This window comes from Heterodontus francisci, chromosome 10, assembly GCF_036365525.1.
Source record: "Heterodontus francisci isolate sHetFra1 chromosome 10, sHetFra1.hap1, whole genome shotgun sequence".
NCBI lineage: Eukaryota > Metazoa > Chordata > Chondrichthyes > Heterodontiformes > Heterodontidae > Heterodontus > Heterodontus francisci.
In genome coordinates, this window is record NC_090380.1 from 13,164,262 (window position 1) to 13,191,904 (window position 27,643).

General features: G+C 42.9%; 1 protein-coding gene across 1 annotated transcript in view; it reads right to left on the reverse strand.

Moving 5' to 3' along the window:
- Positions 1 to 27,643, reverse strand: part of sms (spermine synthase) — an 87,031-nt gene that overhangs the window by 16,099 nt on the left and 43,289 nt on the right. The window contains exons 8-9 of the mRNA XM_068040122.1: positions 26,425 to 26,539; positions 15,848 to 15,927 (exon numbers count right to left, since the gene is read on the reverse strand). Coding sequence (XP_067896223.1) covers positions 15,848 to 15,927; positions 26,425 to 26,539 — 195 coding nt within the window. The remainder of the gene's footprint in view (positions 1 to 15,847; positions 15,928 to 26,424; positions 26,540 to 27,643) is intronic.

The following is a 27,643-nucleotide window of genomic DNA, read 5'->3' on the forward strand; positions in this document are numbered from 1 at the left end:
TCTGAACATCAACGTCTGGGGACCACTGTTTACTTCACTTCAGTCTGAAAACAACCATTCACCACTAGTCTCTGCTTTCTGTCCCTTAGTCAATTTTGTATCCATGCTGCCACTGTCCCCTTAATCTGAATGGATTTACTGTTGCTAACAAGCCTATAATGGATACTTTATCAAATGCCTTTTAAAGTCCATATACACATCAACCCTCTCTGTTACTTTATCAAAGAACTTGATCATGTCAAACACAATTTTCTTTTAATAAATCTATGCTGACTTTCATTCATAATATCTGCCGTCCCTCCACAAGCACTCACTTCTGACCTTATGATGGAGGGAAGGTCATTGATGAAGCAGCTGAAGATGGTTGGACCTAGGACATTACCCTGAAGAACTCCTGCTGTGATGCCCACGGCTGAGATGACTCACCTCCAACAACCACAACCATCTTCCTTTGTGCTAGGTATGACTCTAGCCTGTGGACAGTTTTCATCCTTACTCCCATTGGCTTCAATTTTACTCGGCCTCTTTAATGCCAGTCAAATGCAGCCTTGTTGTCAGGGGCAGTCACTCTCACCTCTGGATTCAGCTCTTTGGCCCTTGTTTAGACCAGGGCTGCAATGAGTGTTGGATGCCCAATTTTGAGCGGCTAGATTTGTTCTGAATCTATCGCATTAAGCACGATGGCAATGCCACACAATACAATGGAGGCTGTCCTCGCTCTGAAGATGAGACTTTGTCTCCACAAGGACCCTTTGGTGATCACTCCTCGAACACCATCGTGGGCAAATGCATCTTTGACCAGTACATTGGCGAGGACGAGTTCAAGTAGGATTCTTCCTTGTGTTGGCTTTCTCACCACCTGCTGCAGGCCCAATCTGGCAGCTATGTCCTTCAGGACTCAGCCAGCCAGTCAGTAATGATGCTATCAAGCCACTCTTGGTGAAAGATACTAAAGTCCCATATCCAGAGTAGATTTTGCACTCTTGCTACTCTCAGTGCTTCTTCCAATTGGTATTCAGCATGGAAGAGTACTTATTCATCAGCTAAAGGCCCATGTAGGTACCAACGACAGACAGGACTAGCAAAGAGCTTCTGAATAGGGAGTATGAGCAGCTAGGCACTAAATTAAAAAGCAGAACCTCAAAGGTAACAATCTCTGGATTAATACCCGAGTCACATGCAAATTGGCATAGGGTAAATAAGATTGGAGAGATGAATGCGTGGCTCAAAGATTGGTGCGGGAGAAGTGGGTTCTGGTTCATGGGCCACTGGCACCAGTACCGGGGGAAAGTGGAGGCTATACTGTTGGGATGGACTTCACCTGAACTGTGCCAAGACCAGTGTTCTAGCGAGTCGTATAACTAGGGAAGTAGAAAGAGCTTTAAACTGAATGAGGGGGGGTGGGGGGGAGGAAGAAAAGGATCATGCAGGGGAAGTTTGAGCAAATTGAAATGAAATGACAAGGCAATAGATCATGGTAGCAATAAAGGCAATGATAATCAGAATATGACAGGAAGGGACAGTGATCGCAATCTTAGTGTGCCAGCAGATAGGGCCAAAGTTTACAAAGACGGTAAAAAAAAACTGAGTTAAGGGCTCTGTATCTGAATGCACGCAGCATTTGCATTAAAACAGATGAATTGTCCGCTCAAATAGAAATTTATATGCATGTCCTGATACTCATTACGTAAATATGGCTGCACGGATACCAGAGCTGGGACCTGAATATCTAAGCGTACGTGACATTCAAGAAGGACAGGAAGCTGGGAAAAGGTGGTCGAGTAACTCTGTTAATTAAAGAGGGCATTAGTACTGTAGTGAAACATGACCTTAGCTCTAAAGATCAAGATGAGGAAAGAGTGACCGTAATATGATAGAATTTTACATTACGTTTGAAAGTGATGTGGCTCAATCAGAAACTAGGGTCTTAAATTTAAGCTAAGTAATGTATGAAGGTATGAGGGGCAAATTGGCTATAGTGGATTGGGAAACTACATTAAAAGGTATGATGGTAGATAGGCAATGGCTGACATTTAAAGAACTAATGCATAGTTTACAACAAAATACATTCCTTTAATGCACAAAAACCCTACAAGGAAAGTGTTCCAACTGTGCTAGCGAAAGAAATCAAGGATTGTATTAGATCAAAGGAAGAGGCGCATAAAGTTGCCCAAAAAAGGTAAGCCTGAAGATTGGAAGCATTTTAGAATTCTGCAAAGGAGGACCAAGCAAAAGATTAAGACAGAGAAAACAGAATGAGAGCAAACTAGTGTGAAACATAAAAACGGCCTGTAAAAGCATCTATAGATATGTAAAAGGAAAAGATTAGCAAAAACAAATGTGGATCCATTACAAGTGGAGTCAGAAGTATTTATAATGGGGAATAAGGAAATCGCAGAGACACTAAACAAATACTTCATGTCTGTCTTCACAGAGGAAAATACTAAAAACCTCCCAGAAATAACAGAGAATCAAGGGACTACTGTAAACAAGGAACTGCAAGATATGAATATTAGTAAAAAAAGAGAAATCAATGGGACTTAAAGTAGATAAATCCCCTGGACCCTATGATCTACATCGCAGTGTGTTCAGAGATGGCTGTAAAGATAGCAGATGCATTTGCCATCTTTCAAAATCCTACAGACTCTGGAATGGTTCCTGCGGATTAGAAGGAGACAATTGCAACCCCACTATTTAAGAAAGGAGAGGGGAAATGGGGAATTACAGACCTGTTAGTCTATCAGTCGTAGAGAAAATGCTAGAATCTATAATAAAGGATGTGATAACAGGACTTAGAAAATAATGGCAGGATTGGGCAGAGTCAACATGGATTTATAAAAGGGAAATCATGTTTAACAAACCTGATGGGAGTTTTTTTGAAGATGTAACTAGCAGAATGAATGAGGGGGAACCAGTGGATGTGCTATATTTAGATTTTCAGTAAACTTTTGCTAAAATTACAGTACATGGGATTCGGGGGAATATACTGGCATGGATTGAGAATTGGTTAACGGACAGAAAACAGAGAGTAGGAATAAATGGGCCATTTTCAGGTTGGCAGGCTGTGACAAGTGGGGTATCGCAAGGATCAGTGCTTGGGCCCCAGCTTTCACAATCTATATCAATGATTTGGATGTGGGGATTAAATGTAATATTTCCAAATTTGCAGACCACACAAAACTAGGTGGAAATGTGAGTTGTGAGGAGGAAGCAAAGACGCTTTAAGGGGATTTGAAGAGGCTAAGGGAGTAGGCAAAAGTTTAGCAGATGGAATACAATGTGGAGAAATGTGAGGTTATCCACTTTTGTAGGAAAAACAAAGAGTATTTCTTAAATTGAGAGGGGCTGGTAAGTGTTGAACTTCAGAGGGACCTGGGTGTCCTTGTACATGAGTCACTGAAAGCTAACATGCAGGTACAGCAAGCAATTAAGGTAAATGTTACATTGGCCTTTATTACAAGAGGATGAGTAGTGAGTAAAGATGACTTACTGCAATATAGAGAGCCTTGGTGAGACCACACCTGGAGTATTGTGTGCAGTTTTGGTCTCCTTACCCAAGGAAAGATATACATGCCATAGAGGGAGTGAAACAAAGGTTCACCAAACTAATTCCTGGGATGGAGGAATTGTCCGATGAGGAAGGATTAAATAGACTGGGCCTTTATTCTCTGGTGTTAAGAATGAGAGGTGATCTCATTCCAACATATACAATTCTTAAAGGGCCCAACAGGGTAGATGCAGGAAGGATGTTTCCCCTGGCTGGGAGTCTAGAACCAGGGGACACAGTCTCAGAATGAGGGGCAGGTCATTTATGACTGAGATGAGGAATTTCTTCACTCAGAGGGTGGTGAATCTGTGGAATTCTCTGCCCCAGAGGGCTGTGGAGGCTCAGTTGTTGATTATGTTCAAGATGGAGATCATTAAATTTCTACATATTAAAAACACAGGGATAGTGCAAGAAAACGGTGTTGAAGTATATCAGCCATGGTGAAATTGAATGGCGGACTGGGCTCGAAGGGCTGAATGGCCTACTCCTGCTCCTATTTATGTTATGAAGGAGGACAATAGGTGGTAAGCAGCCGGAGGTTTTTGTGTCCATAACTGGCCTGAGGCTATGCAACTTCATGGGGTCTGGAGTCATTCTTAAGGACTCCCTGGGCCATTCACTCCTAACTATGTACCAGCCTGACCCAAGGACCCCAGCACCCTGCGACTCAAACATAACCGAGGCCAATCCCAAATCACCCAGCACAGTGCAGTTCTGTAACATAATCAGAGCTGATCCTAGATCATCTAGCACTTGATTTCATTTCATTTCTTGAAATGCAGGCACTGCTGGCAAGGCCATATTGATTGCCCAGCTCTATTCGTGCTGAGGGGGTGATGATGGGCCTTTTTAAGCAACTGTTTGTAAAACTGAGTGGCCTGTTAGCCCTCTGCAGAGGACATTATGAGCCAACCAGGTAGCATGGGACTGGAGGCAGGTCAGACCAGATAGGGGTGTGGAAGATGCCAACACTGAAGGACATTAGTGAATCACAGAACAGAATCAAAGAAATTTACATCACAGAAGGAGCCCATTCAGCCCAACATGTCCGCACCAGCCGACAAGGAGCCATCCAGCCTAATCCTACTTTCCAGCTGTTGGTCAGTAGCCTTATTGGTTACGGCACTTCAACTGAATATCCAAGTACTTTAACATTATGAGGGCTTCTGCCTCTACCACCCTTTCAGGCAGTGAATTTCAGATCTCCACCACACTCTGGGTGAAAAAATTTCCCCTTGAATCCCCTATAAACTTCCTACCCTGAAACTAAGCCCCCTGGTTATGGACCCCCTCAACCAAGACAATAGGGCCTTCCTATCCACTCTATTGTGACCCCTCAATTTTATACACTTCAATTAGGTCTCCCCTCAGCCTATTCTATTTCAAAGAAAACAACCCTAGCCTATCCAATCTTTCCTCTCCAGTCCAGGCAGCATTCTTGTAAATCTCCTCTGCATCTTCTCCAGTGCAATCACATTTTTTTTTATAATGCAGTGACCAGAACTGCACGCAATACTCTAGCTGTAGTGTTGCATATCGTTCCAGTATAACCTCAGAGCTCTCATATTCTATGCCTTGGCTAATAAAGGCAAGTATCCCATATGCCTTCTTGACCACCTTATCTACCTGTGCAACCACCTTCAGGGATTTGTGGACATACATTCCGAGGTGTCTCTGTTCCTGTAACTTTGCAGTATCCTACCATCTATTGTGTATCCCTTTGCCTTATTAGCCTTCCCCAAATGTGTTAACCTCACACTTCTCCAGATTGAACTCCATTTGCCACTATTCCGCTCGCCTAACCAGACCACTGGTATCTTGTGCAGGTGACAGCTTACTTCATTATCAACCGACAAGGCCAAACATCTTGTTTATAAACATCTTAATCATACCCCCTACATTCAAGTTCAAGTCTTGATATATATCACAAAAATCAAGGGACCTTTGGAACCCCATGGGAATAGCCTTCCAGTCACAAAAACACCTATTGATCATTACCCTTTGCTTCCTGCCTCTGAGCCAATTTTGGATCCAACTTGCACTTTGCTTGGATCCCATGGGCTTTTACTTTTGTGACCAGTCTGCCACATGGGACCTCATCAAAACCCTTGCTAAAATTCATACAGACTACTCTCATCAACTCTCCTTGCTGCCACCTCAAAAAATTCCATCAAGTTAGTTAGACATGACCTTTCTTGAACAATCCATGCTGACTGAATCCTCTAAATGAAAATTTATCCTGTCCCTCAGAAATTTTTCCAATAATTTTCCCACCACTGAGGTTAGGCTGACTGGCCTGTAATTACTCAGGCTACCCCTTTCCCCTTTTTAAGCAATGGTACATTAGCTGGCACTAAACCTATATTCGGAGAGGATTGAAAAATGATCAGAGCCTCCGCTACTTCTCTTAACAGCCTAGAATGCATTTCATCCGCACCTAGGGTTTTAATTGACTGTCGAAGATGTTAAACCTCTTAATACTTCCTCTTTTACTATCTTAATTTCATCTACTATTTCACACTCCTCCTCCCTGATAGCAATGCCTGTATCGTTCCGCTCTGTGAAAACAAACACAAAGTATTCATGAAGAACCATACCCACATCCTCTGCCTCCACACACAGGTTATCCTTATGGTCTGTAACAGGCTCTTTTCTTTCTTTCTTTCTTTTGGGCCTCCTTATCTCGAGAGACAATGGATACGCGCCTGGAGGTGGTCAGTGGTTTGTGAAGCCTATGGAGTGACCTCTCCATGGCGCATGCCTGGGCAAATTTATGGAGGTGGGCTCTACTCTTTAGTTATCACTTAGATTTAGATATACACATGCATACACACATACTTTGGCTTTCCTTGATTTTACTTGCAAATATGTTTTCATGTCCTCTCTTTGCTTTCCTAATTTCTTTTTTACCCCTACACTTTTTATACTCCTCTAGGTTTTCTTCAGTATTTTGTCCTTGGTATCCGTCATTAGCTTCCCTTTTTTTCCTTTATCCTCTCCTTTAAACCCCTGGCCATCCAGGGAGACTCCGGATTTGTTAGCCCCACCCTTTTTCTTTAAGGGAAACATACTTGTTCGGAACCCTCACTATCTCTTCCTTCAATGCCTCCCGCTGATCTGGCACGGAGTTACCTTCAAGTAGCTGTTTCCAGTCCACTTTGGCTAAATCACATCTCAGCTTGGTAAAATTAGCTATTCCCCAATTGAGAACTTTTATTCCTGGCCTATCTTTGTTCTTTTCCATAACTACCCTAAATCTAACTGAATCATGACCACTTCCACCAAAGTGCTCCCCAACTGATAGCCCTTCCACCTGCCCAGATTTATTCCCTAAAACTAAATCCAGAACCGCCCCTCTCTTGTTGGGCTTGCTACTTACTGGCTAAATGTTGTTCTCCAGAATACATTTTCAGAATTCTGTTCCCTCTGTGCCTTTCACATTAATTCTAACCCAGTAAATATTAGAAATCCCTCACTATTACTGCCCTATTGTTTTTATGCTTCAGAGATTTTCCGAAAGATTTGCTCTTCTATTGCCTTTTGACTGTTTGTGGTCCATAGTACACTCCCATTAGTGAGATTGTCCCTTTTCAGTTCTTTAGTTCAATCCATATGGCCTCATTTGATGATCCTTCTACCGCATTATCCCTTCTCACAGCTATAATTGTTTCTTTAATCAATATTGCGATCCCCCGCTCCTTTTTTTAACCCCCTCTCTATTTCGGGTGAAGACCCTGTAACCAGGAATGTTGAACTGCCATTCCTGCCCTTCTTTCAGCCACATCTCAGTAATAGCTAAATCACACTTGTGTGTCAATCTGTGTTCTCAGCTCATCTGCATTATTCCCTAACTTCTTACACTGAAGTATATGCCATGATGGGTTTTTACAACACACTAGCAGCTTCATGTGTTTCCCCCCCCCCCCCCCCCCCCCCCCGAGTGCCTGCCCACAAATTACCAGATGTATTGACTTCAGTCTTACAACTGTCTATGCTGGGGATCTGAATTCAGTTATGTGCTGTTGCCTCACTTACACTGCTGAACTATTGGCAGACAGCCAGAAAACTGGGCTGCATATTTAATGGAAGCTGTTCTGTAACATAAATGGGCCATAAACTGGCAATAGCACAATACTCTCAAGGAGCCAGTCTTTGTCATAGCCATCCATTCAAATTTGAGCTCTTGAAAAGCAGTTCCAATTCAACTTTACACAAAGACATCATCTGCAAGGGAGTGGCCCTGCGTCGCAGATCAGAAAACTGCGTGTGGATGTCAGTGCATCAAACTTGCAGCATCTCTAATTTTATGGTCCATTTCAGTGACTAGAAAAATCAGCAGTGCTGCAAATGAGGCACACTGACCTCCAGGTCTGATTCCCCACTCTACATGCCTCACATGCAAGAGGCCATATCACCTTGTAAAATTCACCCTACAGTCTCTACATCCCACACTCCTCCTCGCACTCACTTTGGCATGTGTATGGAAGCTGATGATCTATTCTGTAGAATTATCTCTCAACACTGATGTCAATACATTCGAGATTTTTCATAACCTTAAGGAGCAGAAAGAAACAGAGATGCAAGACTAATATTTTTCCTGATTGAATCTAAAAATGGGATGCGAATGGGCTGATGGCCACATATCCAAGTTAATACAGTGACAGTCACATTGAACAAATTCTCCTTCAATTCCACTCAGTTCCTCCAAATAAAAGGTGTTGCTATGGGTACTCACATGGGGCCTAGCTATCTCTGCCTTTTGTGGAATATTCCTTGTTCCAGTCCTTCTCAGGACCCTCCCTCACCTGTTCTCCGGTACGCTGATGACTATCAGTGCCACTTCCTGCTCTCACCCTGAACTAGCAAGTTTCACTGACTTTATTTCCAATTTCCACCCTTCTCTCACCTTCGCATGGTCCATTTCCAACTCTTCTCTTCCTTGACTTCTGTCTCCATTTTTGGGGATAGGCTAACAAATATTCCATATAAGCCCAGAGACTCCCACAGCTACCTGGACTATACTCCCTCACATCCCACTTCCTGTGAGGATTCTATTTCATTTCTCTGTCGCATCTGTTCAGACGATGCAACTTTCCATACTAGCGCTTCTGATATGTCTTCCCTTTTCCTCAACTGAGGATTCCACCCTCCCCCATTGTTGACAGGGCTCTCAACCATGTCAGATCTATTTCACACACCTCTGCTCTCACCCCTTCCCAGAACCATGGTAGGGTTCCCTTTGTCCTCGCTTTTGACCCCACTAGCCTCTGTCTTCAATGAATCAGCCTCCGCCATTTCCACCACCTCCAGCGTGATACCAAACAGCTTCCCCTTCCAGCACTCCGAAGAAACCATTCCCTCCAGAACACCTTAGTCCACTCCCCAGTCACCTCCCAACATCCCACCCCTCTTTCCTATGGCACCTTTCCATGCAAGTGCAGGAAAAGAAATACTGCCCTTTTACCTCTTTCCTTCTCATCATCCAAGGCCCAAACACTCATTCCAAGTGAAGCAGTGATTTACTGTACTTTTTCCAATTTTGTACACTGTATTCGCCGTTCATGATGTGGCCTCCTCTACACTGGGGAGAGCAAACACAGACTGGGAGATCACTTTGCGGAACCTCCATTCAGTTCACAAGTACAACCCCAAACTTCCCGTCGCTTGTCATTTTAATTCTCCACCTTGCTTCCACTCTGACCTTTGTGCCCTTGGCCTGCTAGTGTTCAAATGAAGCTCAACACAAACTCGAGGAACAGCACCTCATCTTTCGACTGGGGACTTTACAGCCTTCCGGAGTCAACATTGCGTTCAATAATTTTAGATCGTAACCTCTGCCCTCTTTTTTTTTCTTGCCGGTGCATTAATATCCCCTTTTCTTTCTTTACCTGTGTTTGGTTGGCTGCGATCCTGCCATTCACACCCCATCCAGACACATTTTTTGTTTCTTTACTTCGTTTATTACCATTCCCTTTGGCTTTGTACCATGAAACCTTTTATCATTTAATCTGTCCTGCCCTCACACCTTCAGATCTTCGCTTTTGTTTTTCTTGCCCCTTCCACAAAACCTGTTGCATTTCAAACATTTTTCAGTTCTGACAAAAGGTCACAGACCTGAAACATTAACTCTTTCTCTCCACAGATGCTGTCTGACCTGAATATTTCCAGTATTTTGTTTTTGTGTGTTAAAGATTTATTGTAAGTTTCCTTGCATGACAGGGTGCCATAAGTATCTAGCATTTTCCCATTCATTCACAGTGCATTGGACAAAGTCACCAGCACAGACTATGTCCACCAATATCATAACAATGTGTAGGTTTGCACTATTCTCTTCATCAGCAAAGTAAATGTGCGCCTTGGTAAAGACCATCCATTGAGGTATTACCTTAGCCTATCTCCAAGTACATCCCGAAGTGCTTTACAGAAGTACTTTCAAAATTGATGTAATGTAAAAAACGTAGCAGCCAATTCACACACAGCAAGGTCCCACAAACAGCAAATGAGGTAGTGACCAGATAATGATAACGACCCGGGGAGAACTGCCACATTCATCTCTGAAATAGTGCTATTGGAACTTTTACATTCTTCCAAGTCAGATGAGGCCTTTATTTGCAAGCATTTTACAAAATAGAAAGTGAATAAATATAGTCAAATAGCAATACATAGAATTCATGCATGTATAAACCATGAGATATCAAAACAAGCATAATTTTAAAAAGCGCATGGGATTGGGGGTAGTGTATTGCGATGGATAGAAAATTGGTTGGCAGACAGAAAACAAAGAGTAGGCGGAGAGTTTTTCCGAATGGCAGGCAGTAACCAGCGGGGTACCGCAAGGATCGGTGCTAGGACCCCTGGTATTCACAATACATATTAATGATTTAGATGAGGGAACTAAATGTAATATCTCCAAATTTGCAGATGACACAAAATTGGGTGGGAGGAAGATGCCGAGAGGCTTCAGGGTGATTTGAACAAGTTGAGTGAATGGGCTAATGCAGGACAGATGCAGTATAATGTGGATAAATGTGAGGTTATCCACTTTGGTAGCAAAAACAGGAAGGCAGTTTATTATCTGAACAGCAATAAACTGAGGGGAATATGCAACGGGACCTGGGTGTTCTCGTACACCAGTCGCTGAAGGTAAGCATGCAGGTCCAACAGGCGGTAAAAATGGCAAATGGTATGTTGGCCTTCATAGCGAGAGGATTCGAGTACAGGAGCAGGGATGTTTTGCTGCAATTATACAGGGCCTTGGTGAGGCCACACTTGGAATATTGCGTGCAGTTTTGGTCTCCTTATCTGAGGAAGGATGTTCTTGCTATACAGGGAGTGCAGCGAAGGTTTACCAGACTGATTCCTGGGATGGCGGGACTGACATATGAGGAGAGATTAAGTCAGTTAGGATTATATTCGCTGGAGTTCAGAAGAGTGAGGGGTGGATCTCATAGAAACCTATAAAATTCTAACAGGACTTGACAAGGTAGATGCAGGAAGGATGTTCCTGACGGTGGGGGTGTCCAGAACCAGGGGTCATATTCTAAGGATATGGGGTAAACATTTCAGGACTGAGATGAGGAGAAATTTCTTCACCCAGAGAGTGGTGAGCCTGTGGAATTCACTACCACAGAGAACAGTTGAGGCCAAAACATTGTATGTTTTCAAGGAGTTAGATACAGCTCTTGGGTCTAAAGGGATCAAAGGGTATGGGGCGAAAGCAGGAACAGTTTACTGAGTTGGATAATCAGCCAAGATCATAATGAATGGCAGAGCAGGCTTGAAGGGCCGAATGGCCTACTCCTATTTTCTATGTTTCTGATACGCACACATTGCGTTCTAAATGCTTGGTTGTAAATCCCAAAATGTCTCGCTCACCATTTCTGTACATGCACTGGTCGCCACCTGGTGTGCACCAGCTGCATTGCAGCTAAATTACCTCTATAGAGCACTCAGTGAAAATACCTCACTTAGCCGAATCTTACTTATAAGCTTCGTTAGTGGATAACCTACAGGAATCAATCAGTCTCTACCACCAAGGGCAGGAGAGCCTGATTGAACCAGGCCATCACTGAAATGTCTCTTGGCTCTGGTACATTACCTGACCGACTCCACACCTCCCTTCCAAAGCAGATTCCCCTGGAGCAGCAGTGGGATCCTGCCTCTGCTGATTACTACAGTGCCATTGATTTGTAGAGCTAATGAGATCACGAGAATAACTTTCACTGTCTTTTGAACAATATGACATGAGAGGATACCTGTAAAAGCGCTTACAAAATTGTGTGAAGAAAGAGACTTTCCAGCCTCCAGACAAACACAGTCCTCCAACAGAAGTCTAGAAGCCAATGACTGTGCAATGGTCATCTCCTGAAACATCCTTTAAGTCTAGGTGGGCAGGCTCGAGTGCCTGCAGTCGCCGCATTCTCCAATACGCCATGACTCACATCAGCGTCCTAGCAAGATGACAGCTCAACAAAAGAGATTCGAGTGGCTGCCAGAAATTAGACAACTAATAGGAACACAGGAGCTCAGGAATAGGCCATTAAGTCCCTGCTCTGCAATTCAATTAGTTCATGGCTGATTTGCATCTTAATGACATCTACCCACCTTGGTTCTGTAACCTTTTATACCCTTGCCTAATGAAAACTATCAATCTCATATTTGAAATTTTCAATTGACCTTGCCTCAAATGCTTTGTTTGGCTGGGGCTTGGGGGAGTGGGGGGGCGGGGGCAAGGTGCAAGTTTCTGATTACCATTGCCCTTTGTGTGAAGTGCTTTCTGACATCACCCCTGAACCTAGCTGTAATTTTAAGATTATGCCCCCTTGTTCTGGATTCCCCAACTAGGGGAAATAGTTTTTCTGCATCTACCCGATCAAATCCAGTAGTGATCTTAAATACTTCAATCACCCTCTAATGTTCTATACTCTAGGCAATACAAGCCCAGTCCGTGCATCTGCCCTCATAATTTAACCCTGGAGGCCCAAGCATCATTCCAGTGATTTTCGGGAAACATATCTTTCCTGAGGTGTGGTGCCCAGAACTGAATGCAGTACTCCACATGCAGTCTAAACAGAGCTCTATACAGCTATAAAATAGCTTCCACTACTTTGTATTTCAGCTCCCTTGACAGAGGGGGAGGGAGAGACAGCACTGAAACAAGCCCTTCGGCCCACCGAGTCTGTGCCGACCATCAACCACCCATTTATACTAATCCTACATTAATCCCATATTCCCCACCTTCCCTCAGTTCTCCTATCACCTACCTACCCTAGGGGCAATTTACAATGGCCAATTTACTTATCAACCTGCAAGTCTTTGGCTGTGGGAGGAAACCGGAGCACCCGGCGGAAACCCACGTGGTCACAGGGAGAACTTGCAAAAATAAGGTAACATTCCATTAGCCTTTAAAAAAAATTTCTGTACCTGTCCACTCGCTTTGTGATTTCTGTACATAAACCCCAAATATCTGTTCCTCCACAGTTCTTAGCTTCTCATCATTTAGACAATTCACTGATCTATCTTTCTTGGGTTACAACTTCCCACATTGAACTCCATCTGCCAGTTTTGCCCACTTAATCTATTAACGTCCCTTTGCAACTTCCTGCTCCCGTCTACATTAATTGTGACACCTAACTTGGCATGGTGAGCAAACTTAGATGGCTCTCTACTCCTCCATCCAACTCCTTTATAGTGAAAAGCTGAGGCCCCAGTACAGGTCCCTGGGGGACATCACTAGTCACACCATGACAACTGGATGCAATATACCCATTAACCCCACTCTGTCCCCCACCTCCTAATCAATCCCCTACCAATCTCAATAAGTTGTCTCCAATTCCATGTACTCTTATTTTTGCTTACAGTCTCTTAAGTAACAACCGTAGACACTCCCTTACCTGCCTTGTTAGTTACCTGCTCAAACAATCTACCTACGTTAGACAGTCATGACTTGGCTGTTTCAAATCCATGCTGGTTCTCTCTGATCAGTTCATGTTTCAGGTACTCACTCATTCTCCCGAACAGATTCTAGTAACTTCCCTGTACCAGACATTAGACGAATAGGCCAGTAATTTCCTGTTCTCTCTCTCCCACCTCTCAAATAATGGAGCACATTGGCAAAGGGAAGGAGCATATTTATAACATGATCATTGTTTACTGTTTTCCTCTTTTTATCTTAGATCCTTCCAACACATAATTCCTTCGACCTAGGAAATGATCTCAACTTAAGGTAAACTCACCTCCTGAGTCCCCAAAGCCTGTTCACTATCCACAGGGTACAAGTCAGGAGTGTGATGGAATACTCTCCACTTCCCTGAACGGTTGCAGTTCCAACACTCAAGAAGCTTGACACTGTTGTGGGAAGTGGGATGACCTTAAGAGAGGACCACCTTAAGAGGCTGTAATGAAGGTCACTGGAGGAAATTATGTCATGTCACATGACCAGGGAGCTGTGGGTGTAGCCTAACAAAGTAAGATGTGTGTAGATGTGCTCGTGCAGTTGCTGGATATATTCTAGATGTTATAATAAAAACCCACGTTTTCTTTGGATATTACTTGTAGTCAAGAGTCTAGAATAGTTCACATACCAAAGGAACAAGTATATTACAGACACCATCCAGGACAAAGCTTGACTGGCACCCCATCCACCACATTCAACATTCACTCCCCCCACCACCGATTCACAGTATCAGCAGTGTGTACCATCTACAAGATGCACTGCAGCAACTCACCAAGGCTCCTTCCAAACACGCAACCTCTACCACCTAGAAGCACAAAGCCAGCAGATTCACGTGAACACCACAATCTGCAAGCTCCCCTCCAAATCACACACCATCCTGACTTGGAAACATATCACTGTTCCTTCATAGTTGCTGGATCAAAATCCTGGAACTCCCTTCCTAACAGCACTGTGAGTATACCTACATCACATGGAATGCAACAGTCCAAGACGGCGGGTCACCACCACCTTCTCAAGGATCATTAGGGATGGGCAGTAAATGGTGGCCTTGCCAGTGACACTCACATCCCAAGAATAAATTTAAAAAACACGAAATGTTAGGTGACTTGTCCTTCGATTCTGCAGTTCCCACTATTCCTAGCCTCTAGTCACTGTGCCCTCTGATGGCAACCAATTGAGATTCGAAGCCCTTTGTGTGGTAAGTTACAGTATGAAGCTGTTTCCCACCACTATGACTGGTCAAATTACTACCTTGGTGCGTTGGTTTATATTTTGTTCAACGACCATTACAGCTTTTCCAATTAGAAGTACAGACCACTAGAGCCCAAATAAACGCCAGAATTACCATCTCGATAAAAATACAGAAAATGCAGCCTCCGTATGAATATCAATGTTCTGTTACTTACATGATAGAGGGATAAGAGAAGGGAAGCAGTAGTGATGGTTGAAAAGTGAAACTGGTCAATTTGTTAAAAAAGGTAGTGCGAGAAAGTACTCTCAGTTTCAGAGCATCGTCTTCAGATGCTCAGCTAACTCTGTCGTAAGCTGACAGCTCAAGAACATGTTCTTGTGCTGGCATCATACTGATTAAAGGCAAATAGCAGCATGGACCAAGGTATAAAGATGTGAACTCTATAGGGGTAGAGTTTTCATTTTAGGCACAATGATTATGGGGCAAATTGTTCCCATTTTGAAAAGTATTTCTTTCCCTACCCCCTTCCCGCCACCCCACCACCAAGTACAGTGTCAATCTACCACCTGTGAGTAACTCGACTTTAAATTAATGAAAATGGCTTTTAAAAAATGTACAGAACTATTCTCTAGTTAGACTGGCGTGCAGTAATAAGTTCCTCAGTAAATTAACAAATTCAGAACATTTCAAAACAAACCTCTGTCACTGTGCCCAAAAGTTCCAGCTTAATTTTTGGAGCCTTCCTGAAGGCCTGCAAATGAGCACAATTAGTGGAAATGCAGGAGGGTGAGAAGGCCAGTTTTTTGGGCGGGCCAGTTCTAGCACAATGTTTTTAAAACTAGTGCAAAACTAGATTGTAGAAACTAGAGTTGTCCTGGGCACAATCTTTTGTGCAAGTTACACTGTTACTGCAGGAATTGCGCTGAAAAAAACCCAGCATAATCTAGCGAAAACTCCAGGCCTGTACTCCCAACAATCGGCAATATGAGAAGGTTGAGATCTTTGTTGGAGCATCACTTTCCTGGATACCTTAGGTTAACACAAAACAACTTCATACATCCAATAACTTTCTTCTACCAACAATGGTTAATTACTCATTTATAAATGCTTATTGTTACGACAGAATAGACTGTGAAAAGTAAATCTGCCCTACCTGTGTAAAATACTTCCCAGTGGGTTTCAAAACCTTCACAGCAAGATCAAGAATAAGTCTCAAAAAATCCCACGTTGATTCTGAGGGATGGAAAGAAAGATGTTTTACATTGCAGCAAGTTTATTTTTAATTTCCAATAGATTTGCGTTTATTTAGAAACATGGAACCATAGAAAATTTACTGCACAAAAACAAACCATTCAGCCCATCATGTCTGAGCTGGCTGAAATAACTAGCCACCCAATCTAATCCCACCTTCCAAGCACCTGGTCCGTAGCCTTGCAGGTTACAGCACTTCAGGTGCAGGTCCAGGTACCTATTAAATGAGTTGAGGGTTTCTGCCTCCACCACCGATCTGGGCAGTGAATTCGAGGCAACCACCACCCTCTGGGTGAAAAAGCTTTTCCTCATGTCCCCATTAACCCTTGTACCAATCACCTTAAAACTGTGCCCCCTGGTAACTGACCTCTCCGCTAGGGGAAAACAGGTCCTTTCTGTCTACTCTATCTAGGCCCCTCATAATTTTGTACACCTCTATTAAGTCACTCCTCAGCCTCCTCTGTTGTAAGGAAAACAACCCTAGCCTAGCCAATATTTCCTCTTAGCTGCAATTTTCAAGCCCTGGCAACATTGTTGTAATATCTAAACTCAAAAGATAAAGACAAATAAAGGCCAGAATTATCATGCATTACAGACCATACAAACTCCACTCCAAAGCCACTGACTCCAGCCCCCGCCCAGACCATCTGCAACCTCGACATTCCGACTCTAAGCTGAGCTTCCAGCCTCATATCCTTCCCATCACCATGACCGCCCTCTTCCACCTCCATGTCATCACCCGTCTCCACTCTTGGCTCAGTTTATCTGCTGCTGAAGCCCTTTGTTACCTCTCGACTCAAATATTCCAATGCTCTCATGGACAAACTCCACTTTCTACCCTCCATAAACCGAAACTCTTCCAAAACTCTGTTGACAGTATCCTAACTCTCACCAAGTCCTGTTCACTTATCACCCCGAGCTCGCTAACCTATATTAGCTCCCCGTCTTTTCAAATCACATGACTTCGCCCTCTCGTCAGTAACCTCCTCCAGCCCTACAACCTATCAAGATCTCTGCCTTCCTCCAATTTTGGCTCTTAACTATCCCAATTGTTAATCGCTCCACCATCGGGAGCTGTCCCTTCAATTGCCAGGGCCCTAAGCTCCAGAACTGCCTCCCTAAAGCTCTCCGCATTTCACCTCGCATCTTCCTTTATAAATAGTCATTTGGTAGTGCAGAACTTGAGAATTGCTGAAAATAGAGATATGTTGTCGAAGCCTTTCATCTTGCACTCATGAGGACAATACGTAATAATCAATGTAAGGGAAAACAACTACACTGCATAAGAGGGCTGATGGGTTGGCAAATGAACTCTGATTGGTAGAGGCCTCACCATGGAGAATGCACCAGTTTACAGTGACTGACAGTTAACTTCCAAGCTTTGTTTGAAATTTAAATCAGGCAGCTTGACTCTGATTGGTTAAGGCAGTGCCCTGAAGAACCAGTGAATGGTTGTCACTTATTTTGTTCAGCTGGACATTTGCTAAATAATCCACAGTGTGCCAAGAATTACACTGACAACCAATTTAAAATTGTCAGCTGGGCTTGCAGTGTGGCGCATTTGCACGTACAGGAAGCTACATATATTCATACACAGGACCCTACTCTTTGCAGACTGAAAGAACATGTACACATTGCGCCCGTTTCAGCTGAACAAAATAAGTGACAGCCATTCACTAGTTCATTCCTCAGGGCAATGCCTTGACCAGAGTCAAGCTGCCTGCTTTAAATTTCAAACCAACCTTGGCAGTTAACTGTCAGTCACCGCAAACTGGTGCATTCTCCATGGCAATGCCTCTACCAATCAGAGTTCACTTGCCAACCAATCAGCACTCTCTTCTCATGCCGTACAAGTTGTTGTTTTCCCGAACATTGGTTATTCTTGCGTATTGCCCTGATGAGTGCAAGGCAAAAGGTTTCGACAACATGTCTCTATTTTCAGCAATTCTCACTTTCCTTTATGTTATTGCTTAAAACCTACCTCTTTCAACAAGCCTTTGGTCACTTGTCCTAATATATTCCTATGTGCCTCAGTGTCAAATATCTTAAAATGCTCCTGTGAAGTGTCTTGGGACCTTTTTACTACATTAAAGATGTTATATAAATGCAAGTTACTGTTGATAGTGACATCAGACTGCTAAACTGTACAGTAAGGTTACAGCAGGGGAAACAGGGCCCGGCTCCCCTCGAGGCTGCAGCAGGCACCAGGGCCTGGCCCCCCTCGAGTTCAGAGGGGGTAGGGTGTCCTTTTTGCTACAGCAGACATACCACAATGTTGACCAAAGTTCACCTGAAACACCCAAGTTCTGGCAGATTCGCCACTCAGATGAAACCAGAGATGCTGAACTTAGACCACCCATCCTAAAGCTATGCTGGACTGTAAATGTTTACAGATCCCTGCAAGAATTTGCATGCGTGAGAATGTTGGGATACAGCTTTGCTGTGATGCCCTGTATTGTCAATGGCCTGCCTGCAATAGGGTGGTTTAGTCCCAACGAGTATATTGCAGGATGACTAACTGAACCTCAGCACACATGGGGTGGGGAAATATTTGACATATGGGGGTGGACCCTACATGAGGTGATTGAAGAAATTCATTACAAGCTGCCGAGGCTGCACTACCAAGCTGGAATTCCGATGCAACCATCAGATTCAGTTGGAAAAATAAAATTGTCATTGTCAAGAGACAGGACAGTGATTATGAAAAAACTTTTATTCCAAATACAGGAAACTGCTACAGCAATTGTGTTTATTGCATATGACTTGTAACCACAAAAATAGATTACAAAACATTAAAAAAGCTTCAGTCATTTAATATGAAGCACTGTAACTGACTGCTGGCCATATCCTAACTTGCACCAAGTCCTGCTCACTCATCACTCCTACACTTGCTGACTTACATTAGCTCCTACGACAACCCAATTTTAAAATCCTCATTTCTAGGTTCAAATCCTTCCATGGCCTCGCCCCTCCCTAGCTATGTAACCTCCTCCAGCCTTACAATCTAATCTCCTATAGCCCTATAAACCTCTGAGATCTCAGCACTCCTTCAGTTCCGGCCTCTTACACATCCCAATTTTATTTGCTCTAATAAAAGCAAAATACTGCAGATTCTGGAAATCTGAAATAAAAACAAAAAACGTTGGAAATACTCAGCAGGTCTGGCAGCATCTGTGGAAAGAGAAGCGGAGTTAACTTTTCAGGTCAGCTTGTGGCTGTTCAGTTTTCAGTCCGTTGACATCCCATCTGTACTAATGCTTTGTCTTTCAGCACACCATTAACATACTGTTTGCCTTTGCTCCATGACTTCTGGTCAGCTATTCTGTGACCTTGCCCTATCAACACCTTCTCTTTTGTTATCTCTTGCCCCACCCCCACTTTACTTCCTTTAAATATTTTACATTTATTATCTACCAGTTCTGAAGGGTCACTGACCTGAAACGTTAACTCTGCTTCTCTCTCCACAGATGCTGCCAGACCCAAGTATTTCCAGCGTTTCTAGTTTTTATTTATTTGCTCTACCTTTGGTAGCCATGACTTCAGCTACCCGAGCCCAAAGCTCAGGAATTCCAGTCTTAAACCTCTCCACTCTTCTTCCTCCTTTTAAGTTACTCCTTAAAACCTATCAGTTTGACAAAGCTTTTGATCTGTTCGAATATCTCCTTATGGCTCGTTGTCAAATTTTATCTGATAATACTTCTGAAAAGCACCTTGGGATGTTTTACTATATTAAAAGATGCTGTATAAATACAAGTTAAGAAACAAATGTAAGTTAATTTTTCAAGGTAGACAACTGGCATTAAGCTACTTGTATTTATGTATTACTAATTATCAGAGCTAATCCTCCACAGGGTCTCGCTCAGGACACTGCCGCACATCAGCTACACAGTCCAAGTATTTCCGGTGGCTCCAAGGAGACATTCCAGTCAAGAGAAGTCTCGCTGTATCATGCTGAAGTCTCCTGGAGGGGCCAGGTACCAGAGAGGGGTCCATCTTGAGTCACTGATGGAGACAGGAACTCTCAAAATGGGGCTGCAGTGCAAGGCCAGTGTAGAAACAGGCAAGCAGGAAGCAGAAACAAAAGTACAAGTGGAGCAGCATGGCCCAGGAGCACTACAGCCAATTCAGATGTAAAGTCTGTTAAAGTTCCTTCAACAGAGGTAAATTAAAAACTTGAAATCAAACAGTTAAAAAGGCTAGTTATACAACCAGACAGGCTGCAGCTGTGAATAAACTAGGTTAGAATTCCATCTGATGTAATGGGGCCATGACTACACATTAATCAGGTTGAAATAGGACATCCTATGAAAATGCCACCTACAGCGACACAGAATCACAACAGTTAACGGAACATAATACTGCAACTCGTACAGAAAATGTTTACATAGGAGCTTTCAAAGAGCACATAATTTGAATATTAAAGATACTGGTTACAATATGATATTGTTACGACCAAGGCAGGAGTAATGCACTGTTAATTCAGTCCCACTACTCCATAATAGTAAAATTTCTCACCTATTGGAAAAATAGCCAAATTAATCATTCTACTTATCCCCTAGAATAAAGCACACAAAACCAGGACTCTTTAAACAACAAAATTAACTATTTAATAATAAGCTAAGTCTTAAACAATAATGAGATAACTATATGTGAAAGGTTTCTTTTCAAACTTCTTATTCTTCCTAACCCGCATGCACACACACATACAATAAAAAAGTTAACTGTTTTTAAAAGGATGTTTTGGTTTCCAACTGTTTCTTAGGAATATTAGGTTGTCACATTCTGGTAGGATAGTTCCGGGTCGGTGAGGTGTCCCAGAGTTGAATAGTCGGATGTCACTCAAAGTCTCTCCAGGCAAGGCTGATGAACAGTCTGTGATAGGTAGGTGTTCTGTATTAAATGGACAAACCCTTACTTTTAAATAGTGACCCCTCGTTCCAGATTCTCCCACAAGGGGAAACATCCTTTCCACATCCATCATTCAAGACCCTTCAGGATCTTATATGTTTCAATCAAGTCACCTCTTACACTTCCAAACTCCAGCGGATACAAGCCTAGCCTGTCCAACCTTTCCTTATAAGACAACGCACTTAGCCAGGTATTAGTCTAGTAAACCTTCTCTGAACTGCTTCCAACACATTTACATCCTTCCTTAAATGAGACCAACACTGTACACAGTACTCCAGATGTTGTCTCATCAATGCCCTGTATAACTAAAGCATAACCTCCCTACTTTTGTACTCAATCCCCCTCATGATAATCGATAACATTCTATTAGCTTACCTAATTACGTGCTGTACCTGCATACTAACCTTTTGTGATTCATGCACTAGGACACCCAGATCCCTCTGCATCTCAAAGCTCTGCAATCTCTCACCAGTTCAATAATATGTTTTATACTTCCTGCCAAAATGGACAATTATACTCCACTTGCCATATTTTTGCCCACTCACTTAACCTAAATATCCCTTTGTAGCCTCCTTATCACGAGTCCGCTTCACAACTTACTTTCCTACCTATCTTTGTGTCATCAGCAAATTTAGCAACCATACCTTTGGCCCCTTCATCCAAACCATTTATATATATTGTAAAAAGTTGAGGCCCCAGCACTAATCCTTGCGGCACATCACTCGTTACGTCGCTCCAACCAGAAAGTGACCTGTTTATGCCTACTCTATTTCCTGTTAGCTAGCCAATCTTCTATCCATGCCAATATATTACGCCCCCGCCCGCCCCCCCCCCCCCCCCCCACACCATGAGCTTTTATTTTCCACAATAACCGTTGGTGACAGATTTTCAGAAGGCATTTGAAAAGACAAGTACAGTACATCCACCAGTTTCCCCTTTATCCACAGCATGTTGCTTATTCAAAGAATTCTAATAGATTAGTTAAACATGATTTACCTTTCACAAAACCATGCTGACTCTGCCTGATTACCCTGAATTTTTCTAAGTGCCTTGCTATAATGTCATTAATAATAGCTTCTAACATTTTCCTTATGATAGATGTTAAGCTAACTGGCCTGTAGTTTCCTGCTTTATGTCTCCTTCATTTTTTGAATATAAGAGTTACTTTTGCTATTTTCCAACCTAATGGAACCGTCCCTGAATCTGGGGAATTTTGGAAAATTAAAACTAATGCATCAACTATCTCACTGGCCACTTCTTTTAAGACCCTAGGATGAAGTCCATCAGGATCTGGGGACTTGTCAGCCCACAGCTCCAAAAATGTGCTCAGTACCACTTCCCTGGTGATGGTAATTTGCTTGAGTTATTCCCTCCCTTCCATTTCCTGAATTACAGCTATTTCTGGGATGTTACTTGTATCCTCTATGAAGACCAATGCAAAATACCTGTTCAATTCATTTGCCATCTCCTTATTTTCCCTTATTAATTCCCCAGACTCACTTTCTATAGGACCAATGCTCACTTTGTTAACTCTTTTTTAAATATCTATCGAAACTCTTACAGTTTTTATATTTCTAGCTACCTTCTCTCACTCTAAATTTTCCCTCATTAATCTTTTATTCATTCTTTGCTGTTTTATATTCTGTCCAATCTTCTGACCTGCCACGTTGTGCAAGGGTCACTGACCTGAAACGTTAACTCTGCTGGTCTTTCCACAGATGCTGCCAGGCCTGCTAAATATTTCAGGCATTTCTTGTTTTTATTTCAGATTTCCAGCATCTGCAGTATTTTGCTTTTATTTTTGTACAATTATATGCTTTTTCTTTAAGTTAATTAACAGAGTCACCCCTCTACCTTTTCCTAGATTCCTGCCCTTCCTAAATATCATGTAGCCTTCAATATTCAGGTCCAAATCTATGTCATCCTGTAGCCATGTCTCTGTAATGGCCATCAGACCATACTCATTTATTTCTATTTGCACTATCAGTTCATCTGTTTTGTTTTGAATGCTACGTGCATTCAGATACACAGTCTTTAATTTTGTCCTTTTTTTATTTTTGTAACCTTTAGCCTTACCTGATTTACTCAGATTTGTACTCTGTCCCTTCCTGTCATGGTCTGTTTATCATTTCCAAAATTAATACCATTCTTGCTTGCCTGGTCTCTACTCGGATTGTCAACCTCTTCCCATATTTGATCCCTTGCCCCCACTAGTTAGTTTAAAACCCTCTCTACTTCGAGTTATGCAGCTCGCCAACGGTACAGCCTCCACTTTCCCCAGTACTGCTGCCAGTGCACCACGAACTGGAACCTACTTCTACCACACCAGTCTTTGAGCCACGCATTCATTTCTCCAATCTTATTTTCCCTGTGCCAATTTGCACGTGGCTTAGGTAATAATCCAAAAATTATTACCTTTGAGATTCTGCTTTTTAATTTAGACCCTAGCTGTTCATACTCCCTCAGCAGAACCTCTTTCCTTGTTCTACCTATGTCGCTGGCGCCTACATTGGCCATGACCACTGGATTCACCCCTTCCGACTGCAAGTTCCTCTCCAGCCCAGAGCAAATGTCCCGAACCCTAGCACTGGGCAGGCAACACAACCTTCTGGACTTTTGCCATCAGCTGGAGAGAACTGTGTCTATCCCGACTATGCTACCCCTTACTAACACTAGATTCCTGCACCCCCCTCCCCCCATGGCTTCCTGTACTATGGTGCCATGCTCAGTTCGCACATCCACCTTGCAGCCCCCACTTTCATCCATACAGGTTGAGAGAACCTCTAACCTGTTAGATAAATGCAAATGCTGAGGCTCCTCTGCTTCTACGTTCAGGATCCCCATACGTCCCTCACTCACAGTCACACCCTCCTGTCCTTGACCATAGACCAAATCAGAAGACCCTATCCTAAGGGGCGTGACTGCCTCCTGGTACAAAGTGCCTAGATAACTTTCCCCCTCCCTGATGTGTCGCAGTGTCTGCAGCTCGGCCTCCAGCTCGTTAACTCTGAGCCGAAGTTCCTCGAGCCACAGACACTAACTGCAGACCTAGTTGTCACGGCTCACGCTGGTGTCCACGAGCTCCCACATACTGCAGCTGCATTGCATCGCTAGCCCCGTCATCCTTGCTGTGTTTTAAATAACTAATTATTTACTTAATTAATATTTTAGTTAATGGTTTTCTTCACCAGGACCTACTACACCAATTTAAACCTTGTTGATTTAAAAAAAAATTAATTTCCTAAGACGTGGGCATTGCTGGCTAGGCCAGCATTTATTGCCCATCCCTAATTGCCCTTGAATGACTTGCTAGACCATTTCAGTGGGCATTTTTTTTCAAAGTGTCAACCACATTTCACTGGGTCTGCAGTCACATGTAGGCCAGACCAGGTAAGGACACTGGTGAACCAGACGGGTTTTTACAACAATCGGCAATGGTCTCATTGTCACCACTAGACAAGCTTTTTAATTCCCAGATTAACTGAATTCAGATTTCATCATCTGCCATGGTGAGATACAAACCTATGTCCCTAGAGCAGTAGCCTGGGTCTCTGGGTTACTAGTCCAGCGACATTACCACTATGTCATCTCCTCCCCTAAATACAATAAACCTTACTGCTTTAAAATAAAACAGTAGACTCACCAGCTTTTCCTTTCTGCTGGTGTGCCTCAAATTAATTATAAGGTAGTCACATAAATTTTAATTATAAGGTTTTTTCTAATTTCTAGTTATTAACACATACACTCCAACAGTAGTGTACTAACCTAGCTATTTACAGAGACCCCGTAACAGCAATTACTTACCAACCAATCACCTTCAGCTTTCCTGGGACGTCAGTGAATTTTTTTCAAACTCAGTCAGCACGTGCCGACTCCTGAAGAGCTGCTCCCTCGCAGGTCTGACTCCACTCTTCTCCCAAAGGTGAATGAAGGTCCCGAGCCTGGCGTTGTATTTGTTGAGAAGGGATGCCAGCAAGCCATATCTGCACGCCTGCCACCCAATAACTGAGGACAACTACCTCAGCATACAGAGCACAGCAGAACTTCACCATCTGCAGCAAGGACAACTTGCAACGTAAGCACAACACAGCTAATAGTTGGCAGAGTCACTGCTATCCCCAACTGTTACACCTATATCTCATTCCTAGTTTGCACTGCAGTATCAGCAAAAATGCTGGCCATCACATGCATCAAACAAACAATTGATGCTCCAAATCAGCATGGCTAAAGCAATCTGGTTACAACTGTTTGATGTGTGAGGTGCTTGAAAAATACCAAAGCCTTTCATTTAAGTTGCATCCTCCATGTGCCCTGAGGTATGGGTATGCATGAGATGCAATGAAGGAGCTGTAAGGCTGTGAGGTTTTTCCATAGACAAATAAATGTGGACCATGCTGATATGCAAAACCCTTGTGGCATGAAATCATGGACCATTTACCTTGCCAGATTTCTTTAAGAACATCAGGCCCCACAAGAGCTGCAAATTGCAATGAGCCTGGCTGCCATTTCCTGCCAGGAATGTTGCAATGTCATCCTCTGTGGCGAGCCAAGCAGGACAGCTTGTATTGCATCACCTCTATTTCATCAGCCACCAAAGCAAGGATCAGGAGAAACTCTGTCATTTGCCTTTTAAATCAGTTTCCTCCTGCCTGTACATTGGATTGTCCATCTCTTCAATCCACCTGTCTTATCACGTCTCCCCATTGCATTTGCAAATGCTACAAACACCTCCTGAACCCTTTTTTTTTTATCCTTTTAATTTGCAGCATTCTTTTTCGGGCTGCATGTTCCAAAAACGTTGTGGGTACCTCCAATTCACACGCTGCACAAGGACCATCTTCAAATGACAGCAGTTTTTGCCAAGGCCAGCTCCTGACTCTGCTGCTGCAGGATTCAGACTTGCTGGCAGCAGTCTCAGCGGGTATTTAGCCAGAATAGCCCTTACGTTAACTTGCAAGGGACATAACAGACTTGAAAATATAACTATGTCTAAAGTCTTAATGAGTGCTTTCTCTTCAAATTACTCCCTCCCCTCCCCCCATTCCTTTTCTAGTCTACATGGGTCATTTATGTTCTGTAAATTATGTAGCACGTCAAATCAGTTGGTAGAATCTCCACAGATAAGTGTGCTTTATTTTTGTTACTCTCAATCTAGCACTACCTGTTCTTCTTTTGCCTCTCTTTCAATGGAAAGTATACTCAAACGGTTTCCAATATCAGTGACTTAATAACCAGTTGCAAGCTTTATGCTCAGAGAGGAAAAACAACAAGAGGGTCAATACTGAAGCTAAGAGCCTGGTCACAGTGACAAAAATCACAAGACTTGTGTACCAGCATGTTTCACTTCTCACAGGTGAGGAGAACCCACAGCTAACTAAAACATACCCGCATTGTCCTTCCACAAGCAACTGCAACAACATTATCGATTGAAACATTTTCAACAAAGACAAACCTCTTGTATTTTTCAGGAATCCAATTTTTGGAATGAAATAAATGTAGGCAACCTGAACAGGAATTAATATAACCGAAAGGTGAATAACTGGGACAATGTAAAGGGGTGAACATACTTACCTTCTTCTGGAGATGTAGAGATAGGAACTGCTGTTAGGTCATTAATTACATAATCAAACAGCCTTCCTTCTGCAGCGTATGTCTTCAGTACTGGAACGCAATCTTCCACTAATACCTGAAATATAGAGACACATTGATACACCATTCTTGAACACAAGAGCATAAGAATTTGGAGAACTCAAAAGGGAATTAGATAATTATCTGAAGAGAGAACATCTGAAGGGCTACGCGGAAGGGTGGGGGAGTGGGATTAGCTGAGTAGCTCTTAGAGAGCCAGCATGGACACAACGGGCCGAATGGCCTCCTTCTGTGCTGTAACCACTATGATCTGTATGGCCGATTAAGGATCGTCAAGCCTGCTCTGTCATTTAATAAGACCATAGCTGAACTTCTATAACTCCACTTTCCCTCCTGATCCCCCAAGTGCACAAAAAATTTATTGATGTCTGTCTATAATATAATCAATGACTGAAAATCCACAGCTCTCTGTGGTTGAGAATTCCAAAGATTGGCATGCCTGATTGAAGAAGTTTCTCCTCATCTCAGTCCTAAAATGGCCGCCCCCTTATCCTGAAACTATTACCCATAGTTCTCGACTCCTCAGAAAGGGGAGAACAGTCTCACAGCATCTACCCTGTCAAGCCATGAAGAACTTTATATGTTTCAATGAGATCACTTCATTCTTCTAAACTCCAGAAAATACAGGCCTATTCTATTTAATACCTCCTCATAGGTCACCCCTCTCATTCAGGAATCCATCTAGTGAACCTTTGTTGCACAGCCATTAAGGTAAGTATATCCTTCCTGAAATAAGGAGACCAAAACGATACACAGTACTGCAGGTATGATCGCACCAAAGCTATGTACAATTGCAGAAAGACTTCCTTACTTTCATACCCTTGCAATAAAAGCCAACATATCATTTGCATTCCTATTTGCTTGTTACACCTACATGTTCACTTTCTGTAGAAGGACACCCAAATCTCTCTGAATACCAACATTTATTGGTGTCTCAACGTTTAAAAAAAATTCTGCTTTTCAATTTTTCCTGCCAAAGTGGATCATTTCACACTTCCCCACATTATACTCCATCTCCCCACTTTGTGCCCAATCACAACCAGTGTACATTCATTTGCAGTCCCTTTATGTGCTCATCACAGCTTACTTTCCTACCTAGTTTTATATCAGTAGCAAACTTGGTCCCCTCATCTTAATCATT